Source organism: Anas platyrhynchos, chromosome 25 (assembly GCF_047663525.1).
Source record: "Anas platyrhynchos isolate ZD024472 breed Pekin duck chromosome 25, IASCAAS_PekinDuck_T2T, whole genome shotgun sequence".
NCBI classification, from domain to species: domain Eukaryota; kingdom Metazoa; phylum Chordata; class Aves; order Anseriformes; family Anatidae; genus Anas; species Anas platyrhynchos.
This window is the reverse complement of record NC_092611.1, coordinates 8,515,742-8,539,270: the sequence shown is the minus strand read 5'-3', so window position 1 is coordinate 8,539,270 and position 23,529 is coordinate 8,515,742. Positions and strand designations below refer to the sequence as shown.

Here is a 23,529-nt window from a genome sequence, read left to right as displayed (position 1 = left end):
GGGATTTGGGGATGGTGTAAGGGGATTGTAAATCATTGTGGTAATGTAGTGTAGATTTTAATCAGGAACAAATTCTTGGAGAGGTGTGTTACTCCATACCTGCGTGCATCCTGGCCATAACCTTGTATCTGAAGAGGGGAAATAGATGCTGAAGGGAGCACACCACCTGGGCACAGAAACAAGAAAGGTGAGCGCATCCAGTAGATGCTCCCCCCAATCACTTTATGCTTTTCTTTTTCATCTCCCTGCCAGGCAAGTCTGAAGTGGAGCAGTGGTCTGATATGTACACAGTGACCAGCCAGCTGTTGCTGAAAGTGGGACGTGAGGACGACGGGGTCCCAGTCATCTGTTTGGTGGATCACCCGGCTGTCAAAGACTTGCAGACACAACGTTACCTAGAAGTCATGTGTGAGTAGCAGAACTTGTAATGCTTTTAATGTATAAAATTGCTCACTTAAGGCCTCAGGAACCATTTGCTGTATGATTAGATAAAATTATAGTGTAGATGGAGTTTACATTCTGTTCTTTAAAAACTGAAATAAAAATGTTGGGTACCATTTAATAGGTTAAGCCATGACTTTTCCCAGCCCTTTTGCAACAGCATAAATACATTTATTCTCTTAAATAACTTTCCTCACATTGAATTTGCACCATGAAAGGTTCCTGGCTGGGCTTTAAAATTGCCAGGAAAGATTAAATCCAAGTATTTTTCTTTTAGCAACCTACTCTCTTTGAAAGTGTTTCTGTAATACAACATTAAAGCAACTGGCCACCATTGCAAGCTTACTGGCAAAAACTTGCCCACCATGCAAAAGTAGTATTGTTATTGTGCATTGTGAACATACAGCTCCATCTGTTTTTCTAAATTAGGGCAAGGTGAAGTATGTGGAATTGGTAGCAACACCACTGACAAAGGCCTACAGATTCTTTGCTATAATGTTCCTAACACGTTCATTGTTAATAATGCATTTTCACTTTGTTTAGGAACTGTTCTACTGTATGTGATGTTAACAGGGTTTCTGAGCAGTTATCTGAAAATACCAGTGGTCGCAAATGCAGACATGCCTGACTTTCAGCTGGTGGAGATAATGGAGCTGCTATGTGCACGCGCTTCTGCTCAGAAAATGGCTTCCAAAACCAAAGTCAGATGGTCCTCACAACATGGTTTGGGTACCATGAAAAGCAAGGGCATTAGGATGATTCAAAGCGCATATTTTTGTAGGTTCACTTCAACTATAACATTACATTAAAAGGGGAAGAAGAGGTTGTATTAATTTATTTCATCTGCTTCGTTATGTAGTTTCATTATGAACATCTTGGTTACAATTCTCGTATCTCTGAAACTAGAGTGAAGTAATGTTCCTGTAATGAGGAAAACAGAAATGATCAGATACTACCTAAATTGGCAGATACTAGATTTCTTGCGACTGTGCTAATGCGTAATTCATTTATGCAAACTTAATGTCCATTAACATTTCTTGTAGAGCTCCATTAGCTTTAATAATACATTAGCACCTTTGTGAGGCTTGATCAAATACTTAACGGGGAAAAAAATCCTATCTTCCCTATTATGTGCAGATAGTGAAATCTTCCAGGATATCTGGATATCTTCCCCTTGCTTGAAAGGACATCTGGTTACTTCTAGGCTTCCTTTTAGAAATTGCTCTGAAATCTTGACAGTTTGATGTGATAGGAGAGGATCAATGGTTTGTTTGTTTGTTTGTTTTGGGAGGGAACATTTTTTTTTCTGTTCTTCCGTTCTTCCTCCATATCAAATAAATCTCTTCCTGGCTATTTTCGTTTGCAGTCTTTACAGGGTTGGTTCCATATACAATGAAGGCAAAGCACACGTAAAATACGGTTATTTGGATGTTAAACATGGTGTGAATTAAAATTACAGTTTGTAAACAGAAATTATTTACGGGGACTTGACCCATGTTAGTCTAGTTAGTTGCTTCAGTGGGCAGTAGCAGATGGCTTGAGAGGAGAGTACCAGAAGAAGAACATGTAGTGCCTCGTAACCCTGCAGCTCCCCACAATTACTGGCTTCAGGACTTCGTGTGCTGGAGGATGTCCAGACGTTTGCATTTAATACCTACTGCTGGACCTGAACTTAGGGTAGAAAAGGCAGTGAGAGCGAACATTTACCCTTGAGCTTTTCTTGCTTCAGTCTTGTGAGGGCAGCTCAATTCTTCGGAATAACACGAGCAGAAGGAAACTTCATGTCTTCACCGAGTGGCATCTCAATCAGAGCTTCTGTTGACATGAACTTAGTCTCTTGGGGAACTTAGACTGGCAATCAGGCCTAATTGATACTTTCTCAATTGCTTTTTAGATACAGGATTTGCAATCAGAACAGATCTCTTCCAGTTGCTGTTCATGCACTTTCACTGACCACGTTGTGACCTTCCAGGCACGCACAATGCCAAATCTCCAAAGCAGCAATATTTAGCATTCAGTGACTGTGGTAGTGTGTGTGGTTTTAGCTGCTTTTCTTGCAGCCACAGAGGTATAACTCAAGATCAGTTGCATGTTGTTTGTTGAAGTGTCTGCTGTTACATTCTCTCTGCTTAAGTCTTGCCCATTCACACCAAGAGCACAGTGGATCCATCTCTTTGGAACACCAGCAGGACATAGTAAAGTATTTTCTCAGTGGATGTTGTATTTCTCTGCACTTAGTGTATCCAGCACAAGCAGGAAATGTGTTGGGGAAGGACAGGAGGATGATGGATGGAACCTTCTTGGATAATTAGGTATTTTTGTCTGACTAAATTTCAGAAAATTGAGAGATTTTGAAAAACGTGATTCAAAGTTTTTAAAAAACAGAACCACGGAAGACAGAACAACAACAAAAAATTGCGTAGTTTGCAGTGGGAGGGGAGGGAAGGGAAGCAAACATCATCCTCGAAAACTACTCAAAACAGAACCTGCAAAAGGGAACAAACAGTGACCTCAGTGCTGTTTGTGCTATCTTTAAATGACAAAAGGCATTTTCAGAGGTTACTCTCCCATACAGTTCAGCCATTTCCAACATTTTTCTTGTTTCTCACACGCTTCTGGAGGAGACTGACTTTTGTAATGCTCCTGGAGAGAGGAATCAAAGTGGAGATGAGCAGCGGGCAGGGCACGTGCTCCCATGCTGCAGGGCTGGCTCGCCTGGCTGGCTGCAGCAGCCCAGAGCGGAGGGGAGGCAGGCACGTCTTCCTGCAGAGTTGCATTATTTTCCCTTCAAAGGGTTTACCTTTTATCTTTTTAAAGTGTTTTTTCTTAAAGCTCGGTATGTCAAATGTTTCTTTTTTGTAAATTAGGATCTTAAGTGTCATTGAAAATCTGGAGCATTTGTACTTCAACTTATTTTGGTGCATTTGGAGATGGCACCTAGAATATGTATTTATTTCATTTTATTGAAATCTTCTTCTCTGCTAAGGAAAAAAAAAAAGATGTAGAAATTGAAGTCTGCAAAGTGACCTACTTCACTTTATTTTAAAAACAATTCAAATGAACATTTTCGTCTGTGCTGTAGTTCAAAGAAAATTGCAGATTTGAGTTGTGTGGTTTTTTTAAGTTTCTCAGTAACTTCAGGAACATATTTCAAACTGACTATTGGCCTTATCACCCCAGGCTGTGGTTGCTCCAGATGCCCTGAACCAGGAAGCAGGTAATGCTCTTGAAGGGGAGATAGGCAGAGTAATTTCAGACGCATGTCACAAAAGTATGGGATTTGTGATAATGTTGCATAAGGCAGTTGTTCACTACAGTAAATGTGATCTGTCTTGTTGGAGCCTTGTTTTCTCCATGGTTATTTCCAAGCATCTTTATAGGTGCTAAGCATGTAAAATCTTTAAGGACAGGCACAGTCTTTTTTGCTGTTACCTGAGGGAGAGGAATGGCCATCTTGCTCCTCCTATGTGTGCAGAGGCTTCTCCTCTGGCAAAATAATGGAACAGTTGCGTTATCTGGTAAAATTCTATAGTACATACCAATAACTTGTTATTATACTATAAGCTAAGCTTTAAAAAAATAAATAGCAGGTTCACCTGAAGCTGACCAGCACAGATACTGGGGGGGAAATAAACTTTTGCTGTAGTTAGTGAAACTGAGTAAGACTTACTCATGCTGAGTATTAACTTGTCCTACTCAGGGAGTAAGCTATTGAATGTATAATGTGGCACATCCTGCCCCTTTGTGAATTTTTGAGTAAATGCTTCTATCTGAATGTAGGGTATGTTTTTAAAAAGAAATCTCTGCAAACAAGCAGTTTGTAATATTTATGAAAATCTCCTGGGAGTGCTTTTTAAAAGCAGAGTTTGACAAGGGATGCCATGTACATACAGTAACAATAACACTTCTGTGCTTGATTAATAGCTGCACCACTGAACGTATAACCCTGTGCAATGGATGGCCACAATAAGTTACATGGGATTGGTTTGAAAATATATGTTGATTTCAGCTCAAGTTGCTTTCTTTTTGTCATTCCGATTATCCAGTGAGGGATGGAAGACCAGTGCGTTGAGTGTAATTTTAGAAAGGAAATGAAGCACCAAAATGCATTAAAATATCATTAAGGAATTGAATGGAACTAGATACTCTGAAATATTTAAGTTCAGCCTTTGTGGTACTTTTTTTTTAGGTCATTATGTGATACTGGAGATGAGGTCCTCATTTGACACTTTATCTTGGTTTTAGTTGTTTGTTTTTTATTTTTTTCTGAAGTTATAATGAATTACACATTCATTTTTGTAATACCTACATGTATACCTCTAAAACGTGCATTGATGGAATCTGTTACAGCCTCTGCTGTTATAAGGGGAGAACTCTTTGTGCCCAATTATGTTAAAAATCAGCTATATGTGTATGCCGTCACATCTCCAGTAATCCTTATATTTCTATTGAGTACAAATATTAATTGCATACTATGCAGTGAAGTGATTAACATCAATGTAATTTATCATCTGGAGATTTCTAAAAATGAATAAATGAGTTGTTTTGTTCAGTGAGGTGTTGACCCCTTCAGAAACTTTGATTTAAAGCTTTTTTTTTTTTCTTTTTATAAATATGAAAAGCACCACAATCAGCCAAGTGTTCAGTTATTTGATTTTCTGGGGCATTAGCCACTCTTGTTTGTGACATTTCCCAGTTGGGTGCTCGTTTGCAAGCTCATTAATAAGGTTTTCTCAGAGGAGTGTTGTTGGGAATGAAGAGCATACAGTACGGTCTGGACGCTGCGTTTTGGAAGTGTTCAGCAGCAGCATGCAGCTACATCTTTGAAATGGGGACGTGCACGTACAACATACCTGCCTGTTCTCCTGAGCACGACATCCCACCGCGGTGCACACAGTACCCAGCAGCCAGGTTACCAGCCGCTTGTGCCACACAGAGCTGTGACCCTGGTGGGACCACAGCATGCAGAGCTCGCTGGCTGCAGTGCAGGCTCTGTCCTTCTAGAAGCTAGGGAGAAAACACAGGGTAGCCAGGTCTCTGCTGTCACTGATGCAGACTTCATTTCCTGCTAAGTAAACCTGCTTGATGTTGGGATAAAGGTGATGGCTGTATTTATTATACCTACGTATTATGTTAACTTCTCTGACTTCTTTTAATATTGAAGAATGTTTTCCTCCTGACCTTTCCCTAGCTGGTGAGTGTAGTGAGATACAGAAACTGCCAGAAGTCATTTTCTTTTAATAGTTTATCCTTGTTATATATATATATACTCAATATACTATGCTAGTTTGGGCCACAGAGCAAAGCAGAGGTGAGGATCTGTATAAAATAAACACCTTTCTTCAGATGAGCACTAAAGCATACTCGGGGTGATTTTGAAGCTAGAATTAACTAAAGTGGGCAAAAACTCTGCTTGACCTGCAGGATATTCTTCTCTTGAGAATACCATCTGTCATTATTTTTGCAAAGAGGTACGCATCAGGAATTAATACAGTAATCACAAAATGGATTTTAAAACTTGGATTCAGTACCTAATTTTACAATGCAGGCAAGAGAATTTTCAGCTGAATCATTGAAAGAATCCATTTTGTAATTTTCTCAGTTGGCAAACAGTCTGGCATTACAAACCACGCTGAGCCCCATGCTGCAGTACCACTATGTCAGAAGCGCTGCAGGAGCAGTTTTGTCTGCTCTTGTCTGCCATGAAGAAACCAGCCATGTATAGTCATGCAATTTACTTAATGTATGTGTTTAGCTGTAATTTGGAGCTGAGAAAGAAACCCCGTTCTGAAAATGTGCACTGGTCCTGAGAGCCCTTCATGCTGCGTGTGCGGCTGAGTGATGGTGGTAATGGAAGTGCCAGGAGGACCTCGGTGCTGCTCCTGGGCTGTGGTGGGGCAAAAAAAACAGTGGTTGGTTTTCCTCAGCTGTGTTTTTGTGTGTTTGCCCCCAAAAGCAGCATGTGGGAAAGAAGGCTTTTTTTTGACTGTGTTCTGACCTCAGCTGGGGTGGTTGTGTGGGCAGGAAGGGTTGACTTGTTTGCCGCTGTTGGTGGTTGGTGAGTTGGACAAGTTGAGAAAAAAACATCCCCTGCTAAAGAAATGCTTCATAGACTGTTTTTATTGTGTTATTAATGACTGTTTCAGTGCAATGTTTGTGTTTAAAGTGGACAGATTGCTGCACTGTAGGAGCCATATCACTCTGAGATTGCTGGAGGACCAGGAGCTGCTGGAGTGTGATGATTCAACTCGGAGGAAATGATGTGGCCCCAAAGAACATCTACCTCAAGTGTGATGTGTTTTTCTTTTGTTTTGCAGCTTTTAGCAGCTTTTGTGCACAGTGAAATTACATGGATATAGCCACAGAGTTAAATGTACTGCACATTTTCCTCATTAAGCATATTCTGATTGTGTTTCAGGGGGAGATGTTGTTCACGTGCCTTCTTGCATTTGCCAAGAAAACCACCCTTTTATTTAAGGTTGTATTTCCAAGCAGGAGTCATATCTATTGCCTATTAGCATCCTTGTGGGCTGCAATACCCAAGACTTCAGCCACAGGCTCGGCAGTTGTAGGAACCTGCGCTGCCACCACGCAGCACTTACTGCATGCAGAGAGACGTGCTGTCTCCAGCAAGTGCTGCCGTTGGGTTTAGTCTCGTTACAAACAAGATAAATGTTTTCAGCAGAGCTTGGCTGCGTTCCCCTGGTCGGTGCGTTATGGCACAGGCAGAAATTGGGAGTACCTGCTTGACCCGAGCTGACCTGGAGCTGCAGAGGACCGAGGTGACAGTATGAGCTCCAAAGGCTGCAGCCAGAACCAGGCACGGTGGGGCAGGGGCGAGAACTGCTGGGGGTCCCAGCCGGGCTCCTCAATGCACCCATGCAGCAGTGCTGGGGCCTCGCAGGAGATCAGGCTTACCAGATCGGTCTGGCGGCACTCCCTGAGACAACAAGCTCGCCTGTCTTTGAGATCATAGGTCTGTCTGATGAAAGTAAATGGGTAGAAGTAATGGGCTTAGGCTTTTGTAAGACACCGAACTCTGTATAACGTGATATCCTGACTGATTAATGAGATCTAAGCATAATCGATGGAGCGCACATTTAAATGGATTAAGAAATCACTAACTGGCAGATCTCAACGAATAGTCATTAGGGAGTAATCAGCAAGCGATGGTATTTTTAGAGCAAATGCACTGGCCTGGGTGCTTGGCCTGATGCTCTTCAGTGCTCCCATGACTCATTTGGAAGTTCTTAAAAAAAAAAAAAAAAGTTAAAAAAAAATAATAAATCACTGTTAATAATCTTTGCTGATGACCAGAAAACTGGCTAACACTTAATGAGAGGAAGAGTTGTGCATGCACAGAACATCTTGAGAGTTTTTGTAGCTTCTGAACCACAGCACTTTAAAACTCTGAAAGGTGAGCGGGTGTAGGCTATATCCCTTCTTCACAGAAGTGCAGCTACATCCTGGAAAACACTTGGAGTGCTGTAGTGGGAAAACGCCTGATGTAAGGTTTTGCCAAGGAAACCAACCTGACAAAGCCAGTGCTTCCTTGCATGTGTGAAGCAAGGAGCTGGGGCTAAGATGATGGCTTTTCTCTTCTGTGTTGGTGAGACCATTCCTGGAATCTTGCATGGCACCTTCGTGAGCAGACTTTGAAAAGATGCTGGAAAATAGGACAAATTGCGGAGAACAGGAAGAAACCACCCAGGAAGAGACTTAAAAAGCTCTGGCCAAATCTGTCCTACCAAAAAGTATTGAGAAGCAATTTGTTCACAGGATAGAAGAACAGCCATGGGGAGAATGTGCGAAGTACAAAGGGAACTGTAATCCAGCAGGGGGAGGAAAAACAGAAATCTTTGGCTAGAAGTTAAACTAGACAAAATGAGGACAGAAGATGCATCTTAAATGTGTCTCGATTTGTTGAGACCTTTCTCAAGAGAAGCAGCGGGTTCTCTGTTTCTCACATCATTTTAGAGGAGGACGCCCTCTCCGTGCCTCGGTCACAAGCAATTAGGCTGAACGTGGAGCCTGAAACGCATGGCGTCAGCCCAGAGGCAATGCCACACAGAGGGACGAGAGGGGATCTGACGGGGGAATGAGCCAAGCACTGCTGCAGCTCTGCCAGCACGCACAGCCCACGGCTCCCAGTGCAGCTGGAGGTGAAGCCCCGAGGGAGCCAGGCTGTCCCATGGCACCGCCTTGCACCAGAGGAGCCGTCAGCATCCCAGTTGCTTGCAAAATTAAAATACAGGTTGTTAGGCGGAGAGGGAGGAGAAGGAGCATTTTTCATATTCAGGCTGACTTCAAGACTGTGGGAGGCTGAGGGGGCCGGGCTCGTGTACTCCATAATTGACCAGCGGGGCAAAGAGCAGGGCGTGCTGTCGCCTCTCTAAAGGCTGCCTTTCGGATGCGTTACAGGCACACGGTATGCATGTTGTAAAAGAAATCTCATCAAATGCAGAATGGTTTTGTAATAAGTTTTTCAAATTGGTTGCTGCTACAGTGTAACCTTTAGACTACTGGTATTTAACCTTGTATATCACTTGTAGCTTTTGAATGAATTTAGCTTAATAAAGGTACCTTATTAAATTACTAGGCTTTTTTTTTTAAGCCACTAGAAATAGGCATACTAGGAAATAGCTTGAGGTTGTTAGATCTAATTGTCTGCCAGTGGAGTATATTGTGGCTTAAATGTGTAGATGCAGGCATTTATTTTTATTTAGTAATCCAGCAATATGATATTATGAAGTTCCAAGTTAAGTATTTCAGGCTGTTGGAATGCACTTGGTAGTAAAAATTCTTCTGCTGCTTGCCTTATGCCCTAGACTGCCATCTGAGATGGTGATAGCCCCAGATTATAGTACCACAGATGTCACTACTGGAACGTGGCCTTTTTAATAAAGTGGCTAATAGGTGGCAAACTGCTAGTACAGGCCTTGAAAACCATCACAAGCTTGCTGGTGTCAGTTACTAAATGTCACAATTGCAGGTAGGAGCTGAGCTCAGGATCCCACAGTGCCTGGCATTTTACAAAGCTTTACCTAACAGAGTGTATAATCTGAAGAAAATAGATTCTGACTTTGTCTGAGATGGGATGCTTAGCAGTAGGAGTAGGATTAAAGATCGTTTAAATGTGTGTCCTAAAAAAATAATAATAAAAAAATCCCCTCCCCCAAATTCTTGGCCAAAGCAAGTGAAATTTTCATTGTATACTACAAGCCTAATTAAAATGTCAGTTCTCCTGAGTGCCAAGCCATCCTTCTGAATCCTTCAGAATTTTGAAGCACTTCCTATTTCCATAAGTGCCTTCAGTAATTACTCGCATGCTGGTGAGTCCTGCTTAGAAGAGACATTCACTGTGATAACTCTATTGGGAATGTTCTTGTCTTCACGAGTACATGTATGTGTGCTAATCAAGTCCAGATTTATATTGTATGTGACACCTCTACAGTGTGCAAATCAAAATGGTATAGATTCACTTTCCTTCTTACATTTGATTAGTGGAGACGATGGAGCTAGAACGCTGAAGTGGAGGGGGGCAGTTTCTGTGGCTTTGGGAGAGCTTACTGAGCTTGCAGTTTATTCTCAGTACAACAAGCCTTCGGTGTATTGTTGCCTTCCATAAGTAATTGACAGCTGGTAAACATCTCGTTAGAAATACTAAAATATGTCTCATAAAAACAGGATTGGAGCACCAGAAGAGGCAAGCTGCAGAAGATCTCACCCATGGCTTTCCCAGCCCAGGGAAGCCGTTCAGGGTAGCCCTTGTGTTCCCCTGTATATAGGGCTGGGAAGGTTTTCCAGTCTGTCCACAACACGCAGTGTAATAGCATCCGTGTTTCTGGCATGGGCCCTTAGATACTGTCACAAAGCAAATAGTAAATAGTAAGCAGATGGCCGAGATGGGGGGGATTGTGAACAAGAGGGGTAAGTGTGAGCATAGCACGTAAGGTGTTGCTTGTGGCATACTTGCTGCATGATACTATTTCACTGGTTGTCCTGTGTTTATGCGTTGTGTAAGTACTCGTGTTGCAGACCAAACCCAGTGTGGTATTTCAGCACTGTTCTTTGTCTTCCTGTGTTTTTTTGTGTGTGTGCATCTGTGCCACTGCCCCACAGGACTGGGTTGTGCGTCTGGGGCTTGGACCTTGCCGGCTGGGGAGCACCTGCCCCTCGCTGCCACGGCACAGCCCAGGCACCCTTTGTTGGGGCTCAGCTCCAGGGCACGCACCGAGGTTGTGTCTGCCCTCCTAGGGACGGTCTTTGCTCACACCTGGAACGTGCTGGTGGCTTCCACACATTTCTTCTGCATGTTCAAAGCGCTGAGCACTGTCACTATCTGGGGGTCAGCTCCTGTTCTCAGGCACGCTGCATTCCTGTGTTTCCAGAGGAACTGGGACTTTGCAGCTCAGGCGTGTAACACACTTCCAGAACGTCGTAATCCGTGTGCTGCTGCTGTGCTTTCCAGCCTGCAGATACGCCTTAGTTTCATAGCTGCAGGAAGCATCTGTAATGGGGATTAGTTTATAAAATGTTTGTGGTATAGTCATCTCAGGAGAGGATTTACTAGTGTAGCTTATTCCATTACTGAAAATTATGAGAGTTTAAATTGGTTAAATCCTGACATGGATTTTTTTTTCTAATCTCTATTATTCCACAGGAAGCATGTTAATGAGTTAAACACAGTTAATAAAATGCAGCAAGCCGATATTTTTGGTAGCAGTTACTCTCAAAGGAACGAGAAACATTTAAATTGTTTCAACCTTTATGCATACTGATTTTTTGCCTTCCTTTATTTCTTACAGTTGAGTAAATTCCTGAAAAATATATATGGCCTAATGGCATTTGTAGTATTGAATTGATTTTTTGCATTGATAACATTTTAGCTACAGCTTAGATTGCGTTTTTAATCTTTGTTTCAGTTATAGGAGGTAATGAATTTTTTAATCATGGACTCCACTGTGTTTTGTGTGTGTGTGTGTGTGTTTTTTTTCTCCTGCAGGGTCTTACTAAAGTGGTTTGAAGCTGGATCCCTAACTATAAATGCTTTAATTCTCTGTGTTTATTTTAGGATTTAGAAGAGCTTCATTTGGACTAACTAAAATCTTCCATTGTTTAAACAAAAGCATCAGTGGCTGTGATTTCTTTTTGTGTTTCTAACAAACATCTCTTGTAAAGCCAAACGTATTAAAATGCATGGACACAAAGTGTTGTCATACAGTAATATATGATACATGATAAAACGTATCAATTCTGAGCACCACAAATATCTCCGGTTTCACCTCAGCATGAAGGCAAATGAGTTCCTTTTAGCTTGAGTGAGTTCAGAGATAAACTCGGGTGCAGCAAAAAGCATTTCCCGGGAAACGGTGGTGCTTCAGTCGGAGTACAGATCTCCGATCTGCCTCGCGTCTCCTCGGTGCTAATCACTTCAGCTTGAAGCAAATACCAAGTTCACTTACTGATTAGACAAATGGCATAGAGGGGGCCGAGAGGAAAGCAGTGATGATGACTGTCTTTTGGTGTTCAGTGCGTAGAAATCTGATTCTGTTTGACAAGAAAATTTATGAAATGATGTTTTTGTCATGCAGATAAGCCTCAAGTGCGGGTTTCTCAGAATTACCCAGTGCAAGGCCTCACGAGAGAAGGGGAGCCACTCGAACTGACGTGTGCAGCTTTTGGAAAACCACAGTAAGTTGGAAACTACCAGAGGATGGACCAGGCTGTCTGGCAGTGACGGGGCCGTGCTACAGGGCCACGCAAAAATGCATGTAGGCATTTCAGGCCTCTTTAGCTTTTGCAGAACTTAGTGTGCTATTTTCTGCTGCGAAGGCAATGCAAGGGTATGAAAAAGAAAGTATGGAGATCTCCTTTCTGCACCTGAGCATGTGCTGCCAAATTAAGATATCTGTTTTTATTTACATTTATTCTTACATTTAAAAAAAAAAAAAAAAAAGGTTGAAGACTTTTTATTGTAAGAGCTCCCAGGAGCGGAACAAGCCCTCTGATGCAGAATGGACGGGTGGTAGCGTGGGTGCCACACAGCCATGCATCTCCTCCCCAGGGAAGTCTCTTCCCAGCTTAGGTGTCAATTGATTTCAATTAATCTGCAAAAGCAAGATCAGTGGCCTGCGTATTGAATCCTAGTAAGGTGCAAGTATGCAGAAGTGCGAACGGCCCAAAGAATTGAGCACTTCTAAAAGTGGAATGGATCTGTAAGGTAAGGCAGTCTGTCTTTCTGCTTATATTGATTATATGATGATTCTCCTCCGTATTTGGTGGCCTATGTTTTTTCTATGAAATGCAAGTTGTATTCTTTCTCCTCTTCATACCATGCCCTTGAGGCTTTTTTACATTGCTTAAGAAATTTATGCATCAGGAAATTCCTGACAAGAGAGGGTAGATTTTCTTCCACACTTCCATTGTTGTTCTAATTTAAGTTTTGTTGACTTTTTTTTTTTTTTAATACTTCCTCTCCCACTTGGCTTTATGGTTGTCAAGTATTTACGATCCTTTTTTATTTTCATCATGTTCATGAGATTTCTGCAAACATTCCCGAAGTCTGTCAGCATCTCCTTGGTAGTGTGCCCAGAACTGAAGAGTTACTCCAGGTGTAGTCGAACTTGAAGTCATCCAGTTTGACAGTTCTGTTTCTGTGGGCAGGGACAGGAAGGGTCTATGCAGCTCAGAAGTGAGAAGGCTTGTGATGCTGTCATCCTCCACGGTAGTGTCCTACCTCACCTAGATTGTTTTGTTTATTTCCACTTCTCAGTTTCTTCTGTTCAGCATGTGGCTGATTCCTTCCCTGTACATTAGAGACTGAATAATCCCATTTGAATATCTACTCCCTGCTCAGAATCTGTCAAAGCCCCTTTGCATTTCTCCTCTCATGGGTAACTGCAGTTCCTCCCATTTGCTATCATGTGGGAATTTAATGAATAGGCCTCTTTACCTTTTTTTTTTTCCAGGCTATGAATAAGACATACACATGTTAACTAAGACAGACACATCTCCCAGGCTGTATGCCACTTAATGTTACGGTGATGCTAGTAATGTGCTAGGAGTTTCCTTATGTAGGTCATTTCACCTGTCTCTCTCAAGGCATAAGAAAATGTGCAGTAAAATGTTTCTGTTTATTTTTTTATTATTATTATTTTGTTTGGGAAAAAAATAATAATAAATTTCATAAAATCCTTTGCAGAGGTTTAGGATGAACAGGGATGTTTCTTCAGTTAAAATCCTTCTCTGCAATATTTTGCAACATGAACATTGGGTTGGGGGAAGTTCAGAGAAAAACAAAACACGAGAAAGTAGAATTTTCTGTTTTGGTATTAATACAGGTATTAAGTTTTCAATGTCCAAGGCTAGACAGTTAAAGAAAACAACAAAATCCTGTGACAGAAGTGGGAATATGCTAAAACCATGAAACCATCCCTTTTAGGATATTCACATCTTTGAAAACAGGCTGCTGTGTAGCGCATGCAGCATGTGAAACCCTGGGACTCCAAAATCACTAATAGCTTTTGAAAGCTGTAGCCAGGAGCATCAAAACCTTTCCAACAGTGTTGAGGTAAAACTGCAACTGCGGCTCTGCTCTCTGGAGAGCTGCTGTTGTAGGACAGAGGCTCACACGTTAGCAGCGTGTTCTGCAGCCTCGCCAGGCAGTAAGTGCCATGGATGGGAAAGCAAGGAAGAGCACACCAAGCTGTTGCCCAAAACCAGATGTTGACTTTGTAGCAGGCAACTGATTTTATTCAGTATTTTGTCCATTCCAGTTGTGGGGCTGGGATGTTGAGACTTTAGGAGCTTTTATTTCATTACGGTACTCTCCCATATGGACACTGTAAAAAGCCCAGGCTATTTTGATACCTTTAACAGTGCTAGCTCCCAGTAGAATATGACTTGCAAACTTCATCTTTGGAATTAGGCAGTCTGACAAATGTTTTACTCTGTAGACCTCCCCTTTTTAAGAACTTAGTGTTCAGTTGTCCTAAAAACTGCTATATATTGCTGGCGAAGGCTGTCTCATAGGAGTAGCTGATCTGTCCTTACTGCTATTTAAAAGTTTTCATAGTAATAATTATTTATTTATTCTTAACAAGAATTCCCCAGGCCCTGAAGCACTTCTTTTCTTTACTAGCTCTAACAGACATGCTAATTTCGTTCCCTAAATTATGCAAACATGATACTCATTTTGGTTCCATTAGTAAAAGGATGCAGGAAACAGGCTGCCAATTGGAGAAGCATAATTGGGGGAGAGAAGAAAGGTGTTCCTGTTTGCTAGCGGCTAAAATTCTGCCACTAAGCAGTAGAGCCAAAATTGAGGTAAATAGGTCTATCACGTCTCTCTGTGAAATGGTTCAAACTTCATGAAAATGTACTTGTTCTGTCACATGTCCAGATCTGCACTCAGAGCACCCTGTGGATGCACATTTTAGTCCATAGATCTCAAAGATTTCAGGTTTACTGAATAAGTGAATGATTAACCACTAATGAACTTTCTTCCTGCTTGCATTAGTGTCTTCAGAAAATATAAGGTCTGGATACAGTTTCCTGTTGGGTTAAAATAAATTTAAATTGAGGAAGCCTGACAGCATCTGGGCTTGAGAAGTGCAAAAGCAATGTGTTTGTTTCTTTACAGTTTTTCTTGGTTTGGGCTTTCTGTCTGTGGATGAACTATTGAAGATGCCATCTTTACCATAGGAAAATAGTAATGTGACTGTTTCTTTTTCTCCCTCCTCTGTAGGCCTACGGACATGAGGTGGTTAAGAGTAGATGATGAGATGCCTCAACACGTTGTAGTGTCTGGTTCAAACCTTCTCATTAGTAACCTAAACAAAACAGATAATGGTACATACCGCTGTGAGGCTTCAAACGCGGTGGGGAAATCACATGCGGATTACATGCTGTTTGTATACGGTACGTGAGAAAAACCACCGTTCTTCTAGACTCATTTACACATAATTGCAACATACCTCTCTCTGAAAGCTTTTAAAGAAGTTAACGTTTTGCTTTCTGCAAGAATTACAGATAGCTCCCAACACATCTACATTATACTGGGCTGGGGTAGGGGCTGGAAAAGCATTTCTTTTGCTTCTGTAACTCTTGGTGTCGTGCATCAGGTGCAGAGCCGTTAAGTTCCTTTCTCTGGAGCTGCCTTTGTGGACTTGCTATGACACTTGTGCATTGTCAGATGAGGCCTGAGAAAAGGCCAGAATGGAGGCATGGGGAGAACTGTGAAGTTCTCTAGCCTGACAGTTCTCACAGGACTTCTCCGATATATTTTCCTTTTTGTAATGACTTTTTCAGTGTCTTCAGCAATGGTGCAGGGTTGGCTTTTTTTTTTTTTTTTTCTTGTCTTTTATTAGCAAGTTAAGTGACTGAAGAATCAGCCAGCATCCCTGGATAATTGCAAACCAGTAAATAAACTGGAGGAATGAGATGTCTTAAGCCTATATTTGGCTGCTGAGCAGACACTAAAACATGTCTCAGCATCTTTTTAAAGTGCTATTAAGTACCTACTTTAATACTTCGGTTCCTCTGTATTATTTTGCCATTGCTCTAAACCTTGTTGTTCTCTTGTCATGAGGTGTTGCACATAATGAAGATTCAGCAGGCACTTGAGGAGTGATCCCCCACTTTAATTGTGAACAAGTCCCCTGGGCTGCATATTTAAACTTTATCTGTTAGAGTGTTTATTGTGTGGCATTGCTAAGCTTTGGTGGGTGTTGCCTGTTACTCAGATGGGACAGTGACGTGCTCTGGTTTGAAGTTCAATCCATGCAACAGCTGCTCGAAGCTTTGCAGTCCAAATTCTCTTGTGTTTGCTCTGATCCCAGTAAATAGTTGGGAACTTAACATCACCTATCCGGTGCCAGTGGTGTGTCACCAGTTTTGGGCCCAGTCTTAGAAACTTGCCCAGAGACTGTAGCTGATAACAAACCTTACAGCTGTAGCTGTAACAAAGCTTACACCTGTAGCTCCAAAATACTCCAGCTTACAAAATGAAGTCAGATATGAATTGATGATGGAATAAGTCACTCTTGGTGTAAAACTGTTTACATCACTGTCTGAAGAAACAGCAAATGTTGTGGGAGGTAGTAAAGAAGCTGAAATAGGATACAGGCAGCAACCCATGAAAAGCATGGAAAGCTACTGTAGTAAAGCAGTTATAGAAGAGGTTGTTTAATTCCTTGTGTAGTTTAATGAACCTATTTTGGCCCAAGTGAGTGCTAGAATAACTCTCAGCAATGTTAATGACCTGGTTAGTGCCCAGGTTCTGTAAGGCTCGGGAGGAACCATTACAGAGGATCTAGCTGAAATGTGTGTCCCTGCAGACACACCAGGGATTTGGTGGGCTCTGGAGATGGAACACCATTCTCACCTGTAAATGTGGTCTCAGTAAGCCATTTAGACCTCATATTAACTCTCACAATCATTAATTATTTCATGTTTTTGATGTGGGCAAGAACCAGATTACACAGGAATTCATCAGAGCTTTCACCCCTTGTGATTCAATTCCCAGGAGGAGACGGTGTTATTGTAAAGGTGATGCAGCTTCCCAGGGGATATTAACCCGTGGACTCTAGCTCAGGTACCCAGTAGACATTTTGGCATGTAGGGAGGCATTTCATGGTCTGTCAGGAGCTCTCTGTTAAGTAATTGTTTTACATCCCATCCCATTCCGTTCCTGGATGTCTGGGAGCATTCAGAACTCTGGACAACAGAAAGAATTCCTTTAGACCTGAATCGAGAAGGGAGACCTCCAGAGCTGCTGATGTAGTGGAAGTGGTTAGGCTGTGGTCATCGTCTGAAGCCCTTTGGCATAGAATCTAACTCAAGGTGTCACCAAAGGAAACCAGTGTGGCTGTGTTGAGTGTGAAAAGGAGCTGCTGGTCTCAGTCCACGTGTCAACAGAAAGCACTTCTCCAGCCTTTGCTGCGTTTGGCACCTTCCCCCACTAGAAATTAAGGAATAATATACATGCCTATGGGAGTGGGCAGACACATTTTTCTAGAAACTTCTGGCACAATTAGCAAACATTCATTTTTTGCATTTATCAAGGAAGAATCTGCTGCACAGCACCATTCCCAGTGCAGGGTGTGAAATGAGATGGGATTATCTGCCTGTGCTGGCACAATGATAGGGCAGGGACTTTATTCCTGTGCTTCTGTTGTTCCATCTCTACTACTGTGGAGAAGTGGCAGCATCTCATCAGCATGGCCTTGGGCACAAAGAGCAGGAAGGAAGTTTTAGGAGCAGGACAAAATGGCACTCAGTGTAAATGACCACTTCCTTTTATCTGTCTCCACAGTGAAGTCAACTCCAAGGTAATGTTGCTCAACTTTCTGGAAGTTGTACGGAATACAATAAAGGTGCAGCATATAATTAAAGTTCAGATGTATTAATTAGGGAATCTGAGAGCTCACTTGGAGATAAAAGAGTAGCAGATGTGTTAGTGATGAAAAGTTGACATGCTATAGAGAAAACCTAAAATCAAAAGCCTCTGAAATGTTTCATGCTCTATTATTGCAGGATGAATCTGTAGTTCAAAGTCTTCCCGACTACTTAGCACATTCAGTTTGATCATCTGGGCATTGATACATATTTTTTCTTTTACATCTTCTCATATCTACCTTCTCCTGCCCAATAGTTTTGTTGAGGATGTGCCCCTGTACATAATATAAATACTGGGAAGAGTGGCAGTGTTTGATTCTTAGCAGGTCAAGTGTCTCTGAGAAACGGTTATTAGTTACAAAGAGAAACATCTCAGTATCTGTGTTTCTCATTAATGATGCACTATGAGCAAAACCAAGAGTGTTGAAATGAAATTGTCAGAAAAATATCGGCTTTTTTATAAAAAGATATGGTGATTTTTTTTTGTACCTTGAAATTGATATTTAGTAATGATGTTCTCATTTCTTTGTATTTATTACTATCTTTGAAGTAGTTTTTAACATCCTGCTGACGTGTATTCATAGAGGAAGAATAGTGAAGTTAACAGCCCTGGAAAAAAAGTGAGATATATTCATGTGCTGTTGATATTTAGTCTGTTAAGCACAGCAGGGCCCCTCACACAAACCTCCCACCTGGATTTTCAAATGTATATGTAGACAAACAACAAAGCACCATTGTGTCTTTCTTTGTACATGTAAACTGTTCTTTTTGTTGTGGAAAGTGTGCAGTTTATTTTTCTTACAGCTCTCCCATTCCATTTCTCTCTCTCTCATTGACTAATTTATGCTGGGTTTTATTTATTTTTATTTTGTTTAGCATTGTAGAAAGCAAAAAGGGGGGAGAGTTTCTGGGCTAGATTCTCCAGCTGGTTAACGTCTCTGCATAGCTCCCCGATGCGGATTGAGCTAGAAATTCAGATTCAGCTGCTGAGGATCTGGCCCTTTGTCTTTAAAGCCAGCTGGAAAGTCACCACCTGGTTTTAGAGGAGGAAGGGCACCCAAGAGCTACGCTGCTTCTTAGCGTCCTTGTTTTTTCTCTGATCATTATTGATCACTGTTGTGTTCTGCTTGTTTTTTCTTAATTTGCTTTTTTATTATTTTCCTTTTTATATTTTATCCAGATCCCCCCACAACTATCCCTCCTCCCACAACAACCACCACCACTACCACCACCATCCCTACCACCATCACAGGTATGGTACCTTCATAACCATTGGAAATGTCCTGAATGTTTATTGTCTTTTATGTATTTAAGCAGAGCTTGAAGCCTGGGGAAAAACAACAAACAAATCTCTTGATTTTTTTTTTCTCAAATACATCCACTGTGTGAGTCCTAATCTGGCAGTTCAACGAGTTGGATAGTCCTTACTGCAGGTGTTTCTGAAACATGGAAATTGCCATGTCAGAAAAAGCTATTAATTCAGTTACTGGTGGCAAAAACTGGGTACTTCCAAATGAAGCATATAAATAGCCTTAGAACTCAGTTAACGCGGGGAGTTGTTTCACCCTCAACCCCATCAGTACCAATTTCTGAGCAATTTGTACTTGGAAGCATAAAGTTTGGTCTTTAGTGGTTTAATTCACCTAATGTAGAGATGCTTTTTCTCATGCATAGGTGTTTTGTGTATTTCTGTAATAAGCTGTCTACCTCAGTCTCACAGAAAAATGAATTCCACCAGTTATTTTCGTATTGAGTCAAAAATAAAAAAGTCTGTAGGAGCCTTTTTGAGGAGCTGGCTTTTAGAATTTAGCTTTATGCCTGTCTGGTAAGAAAACATGAACAGAAGCAACTAGGTGATCATGAGACACCACTATTTTACACACATGCATCATATTTCCTCACTAGACCCAACTTTCTCCGCTCATAAAAAAGCCCTTTCTAATTTCTCTGTATTCATTTGCATTGTCATTTTTCTGATGTTTTCTTTTTCAACTGCTGCTTTTGCTTTTATTTCTTTTTTTTTTTCCTTTTTTTTTCTTTTTTTTTTCTTTTTTTTGAGGTAGAAGTGACAAACTGAAGGTGAGAATGGACCATTGAATAGCTAATGGTATAATGTTTATTGTTGCTCTAAACCATCCCCTTTGCAAATACCGTCACGTTTTATTTGCTTTTATGATTTTGCTCAGCTGATTCTAACTGTCCTGTTCAGGGCATTTTGTGGCTTTTTCCTTCTGAGGTTTTTACAACCAAATCAGACTCCACTAGCATGGACAAGCAATTGAAGTCTTTCTTCCAATGTGCCTTAATACGCACTTTCTGTGCACTGTCTTCCATATATCATTGTGTTGTCTGGACTTTTCCATTTTCTGTCTTCCTCTTTCCAGGTGGCTATTAATAATATTGAACTCCAGGCACCCAGGTTCGGATGCTTGAGGCACTCTGCAGTGAACACTTCCCCATTTTGCAATTTAGTCACTTTATTTCAGTTCTGCTTTTAATCTCTTAACCAATTTTCATTCCAGAATAGTTTTCAAACTTCATTATTTCAAAGTCTCTCTAAGAGCCTTTTGCAGAGAAACTTGGTCCAGTGTCTGTCAGTGTAAAGAAACATGCATACAGTTCTCTTTTTTGTTTTACAGTAATTTGTTAATGTTTTTGGTGAATTATAGAAGACTAAAAGGAAGAATTTGTCTTGATGCTTGATTTGACCCCATTATGTTTATGTCAGTGCCTGGTAACATTAACAATTGTCCTTTTCCCTGGAACTGAATTATTATCAGCCTGTCATTTCAGGGATCACCTGAGGACTTACTGTAAAAGTGCATGCCAACCTCACCTGCTGTTGCAAACTCTGAAGTAGTAGTTGTTAATAATAAATAGCAGTATTATTGCTTGCTCTTCTGCTGCAATCATTGCAACTTGTTTGTCAATTTTAAGTATCCTCTAGGCTTCTAAGCTCTCCTCTGCAGTAGTTTTCTAACTTTTTTCTGTTAAAAACAAGAAGGGAAAGGTGGATCCGCCTTGAAATCGAACAGGGCTGTCACCTGGACTCCTGCCTGAGCTGGGTGAGAACGTAGGTACATTCTTCCTGCCCTCACCATGCAGCCCAGCCACGGCACTGGGCACAGCGGGGTGGGTTTCTGCCTTGCTGAGAAGTCGGTGATGTCCAGCACTTCCCCAGGACCTGGCTCAGCACCCTCATGACTAAAGCCAGGTGCTTCCTGAGACTCTATCCAAAGCTATTAAGAAACCATTTTTGAAGTCATCCCAGATAAGTTTACTTTAAACATGGAGAATACAGGCTTTTCTAACCTAGTCTTCTTCACCCAGACTTTTTCCTCAGTCCCCTGTGTACATCCATAACCGCAGTGCACCAGAGCACCACTGACTCTGCCTTAAAAAGGGAGGAAACTCCGTTTTCTCTTTACTCTGAATAATTTCTCACTTTCCTCTCGAGCCTGTTTCCCCTTATAATATTTCCCATCCAGCATTCAAACATTAGCCCTTGTAATATAAATTTAGTTCCTAGTACTTCTTCAGACATACAAGGATCCCAGGATGTCCTTAGCCTTTGAGGGCGCCAGCAGCATGATGTGCCTGGGTGCAGTAGGTGAGTTGTCACCATCTGGTCGCTGCCAGTGATCAAACTCCTGGACGTGAAATCCATTCAGGTTAAATCCCTGCTCCTTACTCTTCCGCTCTTGAGCTTAGCACCGTGGGTTCTTCTTCCTGAGAAGACATTACTCCATGGTAATGACGGTCTTTCAGGAAGCGAGGGCTTTCTGACATGATACTTCCCCAGCTATTCCTCCTGGGTAACTTCCCATCAGAGCAAACCATTTCCCTGAACGCAGGCTCAGCACTACCCTTTTTGAGGTTGTTACACTATAAGGAAGTATGACTAAATTGAAAAATGATTCAGTGCGCACTACTAAGATTCATTGACCAGCAGTTCTTTATTTCCTTTACAAGCGGAATTGGGGGTTGCTTTTTTGTCAGGCTAGCAGAAGTATTTTGGTTTCAGGTGCGTGTGACTGGCCTATGCTTTTCTCACATCTCTATTTGCAATGATGGAGAATCTACAAGCTTGCTGACCTCCTGTTTGCAAATCCTGGACAGGTTCAGTTGCCTCCTTGATGAATTCCAGTATTGGTTTTGAACTACTGACAAGGCTAGAAATGTAATGAAAATCTAAAATTGTTTATTGATACCAGCAGTTAGTGCTTATGGTATGTAGGAAGATTTGCTAACAAGCAGCTGAGAAGGGAGATTTCTGTATTCTTTCCTGACACCGATGCAATGCTGAACCTTCTTAAAATGTGTCTGCCCACAAGTTAATAGCTTTTCTCACAAAGAAGAGCTAACATTTAGCCTCACTTCTTTGTGCATAAACGTTCGTATGTATGTTTTCTGTACGTGTTAACCAAGCAACATGCCTGTACTCCAGTGAAGTGGATGATGCTGTTTGGAATTTCACCCTTTTGGTAGTCACCAAACGAATATGCCAATAGAGCCAAGTATGACAACTTTCTAAAATCCCTGTCTTTGGATGTTACTGTATCTTTGGCAGGCAGCTGTGGCTGTATTTATCTTATGGTGAAAGCTGCACTGGTGGAGTGTAACGTGTGCTCCTCCTGCCCCAAAATAAGGGTCGCACAGCTGGGCATTTCGGTCCTGCAGGCAGCCCTCCACATGTGGCTGGGTAGCCAGGTCTGATAAACGGGTGGCAAAATTAACTCCTGCTTCCAACCTGCACTGAATGTTAGTAACTGCTGCTGGTCATGCAGGCTCCCACTGCCAGGCGGTACGAAGCCTGGAAATGTACTTCCCTCAATAAGTACAAGATCTTGTAGATGAAAAAAATCAGGTCAAATTAACATAATCTTTAGAATTACATAGCATAGCAGTGTTGAAACACTTTTTAAAGCCTCAAGAGACAATTGATAACTTAATTCCTGTCATCACCAAACTGCTGAAATATTCTGCTGTGGCATAATGGCTTTGTTAGCAGATGGGAGCGTTTCTTGTTTCCGCCAGCAGGCAAGGTGCGAGTAATCTTCCAGCCAGGTTAAAAACATTTGCTTAGGATGAGGAGAGTTTTAAATCTATGTTATTTGACCACCATCTCCCCACCCTTCCACCTCCTATTTCTGGTGTAATTCTGGCGTAGTTTGTGTCCCCTGAAGCCACAGACTAGTTCTGAAAAGCAAATTTTTAATTTAATCGGGAAAAAAAAAGGTATGGTGGGGGGAATGGAAAGAAGAGACCTGCACTGAAACAAATTTTTATGTCCAAAACTCGTGTTTGTAGATGCCCATAGAAAATTTTATTGGAATTATTCTTTTTGAGTTATTGGAGATAACTTGTGCTGGCTTCATTTTTCCCTGCTAAAGCTATCTAACGGAACAATCTCAAAGGGCTACATTTGCTACTCCACAGGCATGGTAAGTTACTCATTTTGAGCAGCTTCCAACAACAGACATCTTTTGTACTTGCTTTACATACAGTATTTCTATTCTAACTGTGTTCAGACATGACAGGGAAATGCAATTCTGCCTCAAAGAGTTTATCTCTGAGTGATGATAGAGACACTGTTCGGCAAATACGAGCCAGAGCAATAGGTGCAGCAAACACAAGAGGGCAAGGAATGCAGTGTGTAGGTATATGATGTAACGTGGCCATTATTGC

The 23,529-nt window shown here is 41.6% G+C and overlaps 1 protein-coding gene across 11 annotated transcripts in view; it reads left to right on the top strand.

The window, feature by feature from the left end:
- The window catches only part of CADM1 (cell adhesion molecule 1), a 178,043-nt gene that overhangs the window by 126,747 nt on the left and 27,767 nt on the right, over positions 1–23,529 (top strand). For 7 of the 11 annotated variants that reach the window (XM_038167497.2, XM_038167499.2, XM_072027780.1 and 4 more), the window contains exons 5-8: positions 253–408; positions 12,036–12,135; positions 15,191–15,363; positions 19,022–19,093. In XM_038167497.2, coding sequence (XP_038023425.1) covers positions 253–408; positions 12,036–12,135; positions 15,191–15,363; positions 19,022–19,093 — 501 coding nt within the window. The remainder of the gene's footprint in view (positions 1–252; positions 409–12,035; positions 12,136–15,190; positions 15,364–19,021; positions 19,094–23,529) is intronic. The other 4 variants (XM_038167507.2, XM_038167506.2, XM_038167504.2 and 1 more) reach the window with 1 other exon arrangement.